We start from the raw sequence: 2,500 nt of genomic DNA on the forward strand, positions 1-2,500 counted from the left end.
GAACCTAGAACGACGGCTAGAAGCACATCGTTCGCCAACACGACCGGTACTAGCCGGCCTGTGCAAGAGTCAGCTAACCTAAGCTCAACGGACTGGAAGACACTAGACGAAGAGCGGTGCTCTAATGCGGCTGTACCGCAGTTTACCCAGCAGGCAACCACCGCGCCGACATTCTGCACGAAGGAGCTAGAAGTGCAGAAGCAGTACAATCTGCTGTTGCAGGAGTACACCCGGAAAGCTGCCGAATGCCAAAGGCTTTCGGATCGATTGGCGATCGCAGCTACGGTCAAAGAAGCCTCCCCGGATCAATCGGCCGAATGTGCCGAGCGGGATCTGCTAAAGAAGCGCTGCTCGGAGTTGCTCGATGAACAGGATGAGTTCCGTGTGCTGATTCGTGAACAGAGCGTCCAGCTGGAGGACTATCGGGCAAAGTTCCGGACCGCCCAGCAAAAGGTGGAAGAGCAAAAGCTACAGATGGATAAACAGCAGACCACCAATCGGCGAATCGAGCAGCAGATCAACTTTGAGATTGAGCAAATTAAGAAAAAGTTCCAGAATCAACTGCGTGAGCTCACACCCTACCCGCGGTTACTGGAGGATGCTGAAGCGAAGGCAGAAAAGCTGAAACAATCGAACCAGAAGCTGTACAGTGAGCTGGAGCGAACGTTGCAACAGGTGAAGCTACTAGAAGAGCGACTCCATGCAGCCGAGAGCAGCAAGGGAGCGGAAGTGCAGAAGGCGGTCGAACTGCTGCAGCTAGAGCTGGAGCATCTGCAGCAACGGCAGGAAGCGATGCAAAAGGAGAAACAGACGGCTGAGGATGAAGCTGCCCGGAAACAGCTGGAGCTGGATGAGCTGCGCACCGAGAGCGCCAAGATTATTGCCCGCACGAACCAACGAATGGAGCAGGAGCGTCAGACGGCACAGGAACGGTACGATCAGTTGGAAGCTGACCTAGCGCAATGCCGAGCCGAAGCTTCGTTTAACATCTCGAACCGTGAGGAGGCCCTACGGGAGATGCATCACCAAATCAAGGTGCTCTCGAGCAGCTTCGACGATGCCCAGCTGCAAATTCAGTCGCTCCGGAACCAGTTGGCATACCTGCAGAACGAAAAGCTGGTTTGCCTTGAGTAAGGATCAGAGAGAGAGAGAGGTAGCTCCTTATTCCGGGAAAATCAAAATCTTATATCAATGAATATCGGTTTTAATAAATGTTTTTCCACGCGCGGTTAGCTGGTTGTTTTCCAATAATTAATTTATTACACTTGTTTGATAGGCTTGTTATCGTCAACGTCTCGAGCCGCCAGCGTAGAACTGTAACCTTCAAAGCACAGCACGTGGAAGGATGAGGAAGAAGACGATCGTACTAGCAAAGTATGGAATGTGAAGTTTGATAAACGGAACAATATGCGGTTTGTTAAATAAAACAACGAAACAAATGGGGTGCGTTAGCGTTCGACATGGCTTAGGTACATCTATACACCAGCTTTCTCTGCCTGGAACCACCCGTCCCGTACGTCCTTATTGGACTATGAAGTCCATCTACTCTACTGTCTCTCTGTGGTCAACGTCTGTCAACGCTTTGGCATCGGAAAATCTCAGATTTTTCCAACCTTTAACGGTTGGTGCTGGTTCTAACGGGGTGGTACGTTCACTACTGTCCCTTTCTTTTGTCTCTTCCACTTCTGTCGGTTGTTGTATATCACCCTGTGTATATGTGTGTGTATGTGTGCCTGTGCTTAATCGTTTCCCTACACCCTCTCCCTTTTTTATCGCAGCTCCTGCACCCCACCCTGAGCTAGATCGAAAGAATGTTCCCCAAAAGTAGTTAAGACGAGCAGGACGAGTCCTTAAAACATCTTGCGTTGCGGTATTGTTTCTCCAAAAAAGGGAAGCCATTCCTGGCCATTGTGTTTTGTGATTTGTTTTTTTTTTACAATTTCTATCCACTTCATAATTTTACACGTACTTCCACCCTCCTTAGCTCCTAATCCCCCTTCCCCCTCATTAACACCACACATACAGAGACCATCCGTGGGGACCTGGTGCGTCGGTCACCAATATTACAGGTATTTCGTATTCCGTAGTTCGCGTGTTCGACGCGACGCAACCTATACTAACTCTACGGTAACTGGCCAGGGCGGACCGCCTCCGCTTGTGCTTACTGCTGCTGGAGCAACAAGTTCTCCAGCTCGTCGGCACTGCGCATCAGGAAGGCGGCCGATTCCCGGTACCCCGTGACCAGCTGCTTGACGGCCGTGATCTCTGCACTGTTCAATTTGTGCGCCAGGATGGGTCGCTTCATCGAGAGATCCGTTGGTGCTGCTGTAAAGATATGAAGAGCGACAGTGTAGTCTGCTGTCTGGCGAATAGGTCAAGCACACTGCACGCGGTGCTCACCTGTAGCGGAAGCGGACATGGTCGTGTTGGTGGTGGCACCACTGCTCGTGCTACTGCTGTTGACCGAATTCATAAAGTTCTGATAGTGCTGCGAGCGGTT

At 51.0% G+C, this 2,500-nt stretch overlaps 2 protein-coding genes across 7 annotated transcripts in view; one reads left to right on the forward strand and one right to left on the reverse strand.

The window, feature by feature from the left end:
- LOC125959575 (coiled-coil domain-containing protein 18) overlaps positions 1–1,134 on the forward strand; it is a 1,824-nt gene extending 690 nt beyond the window's left edge. The window contains exons 1-3 of the mRNA XM_049692401.1: positions 1–46; positions 107–132; positions 184–1,134. The exon at positions 1–46 is cut by the window's left edge and continues 690 nt beyond it. Of these exons, the coding sequence (XP_049548358.1) occupies positions 1–46; positions 107–132; positions 184–1,134 (1,023 nt within the window). The remainder of the gene's footprint in view (positions 47–106; positions 133–183) is intronic.
- A 789-nt stretch (positions 1,135–1,923) lies between these two features.
- LOC125949840 (nucleolar protein 4-like) overlaps positions 1,924–2,500 on the reverse strand; it is a 10,484-nt gene continuing 9,907 nt past the window's right edge. For all 6 annotated transcript variants that reach the window (XM_049677262.1, XM_049677258.1, XM_049677261.1 and 3 more), the window contains 2 exons: positions 2,401–2,500; positions 1,924–2,325 (listed from right to left, as the gene is read on the reverse strand). The exon at positions 2,401–2,500 is cut by the window's right edge and continues 94 nt beyond it. In XM_049677262.1, coding sequence (XP_049533219.1) covers positions 2,162–2,325; positions 2,401–2,500 — 264 coding nt within the window. In that variant the 3' untranslated portion in view covers positions 1,924–2,161. The remainder of the gene's footprint in view (positions 2,326–2,400) is intronic.

This window comes from Anopheles darlingi, chromosome 2 (genome assembly GCF_943734745.1).
Source record: "Anopheles darlingi chromosome 2, idAnoDarlMG_H_01, whole genome shotgun sequence".
Classification (NCBI taxonomy): Eukaryota; Metazoa; Arthropoda; class Insecta; order Diptera; family Culicidae; genus Anopheles; species Anopheles darlingi.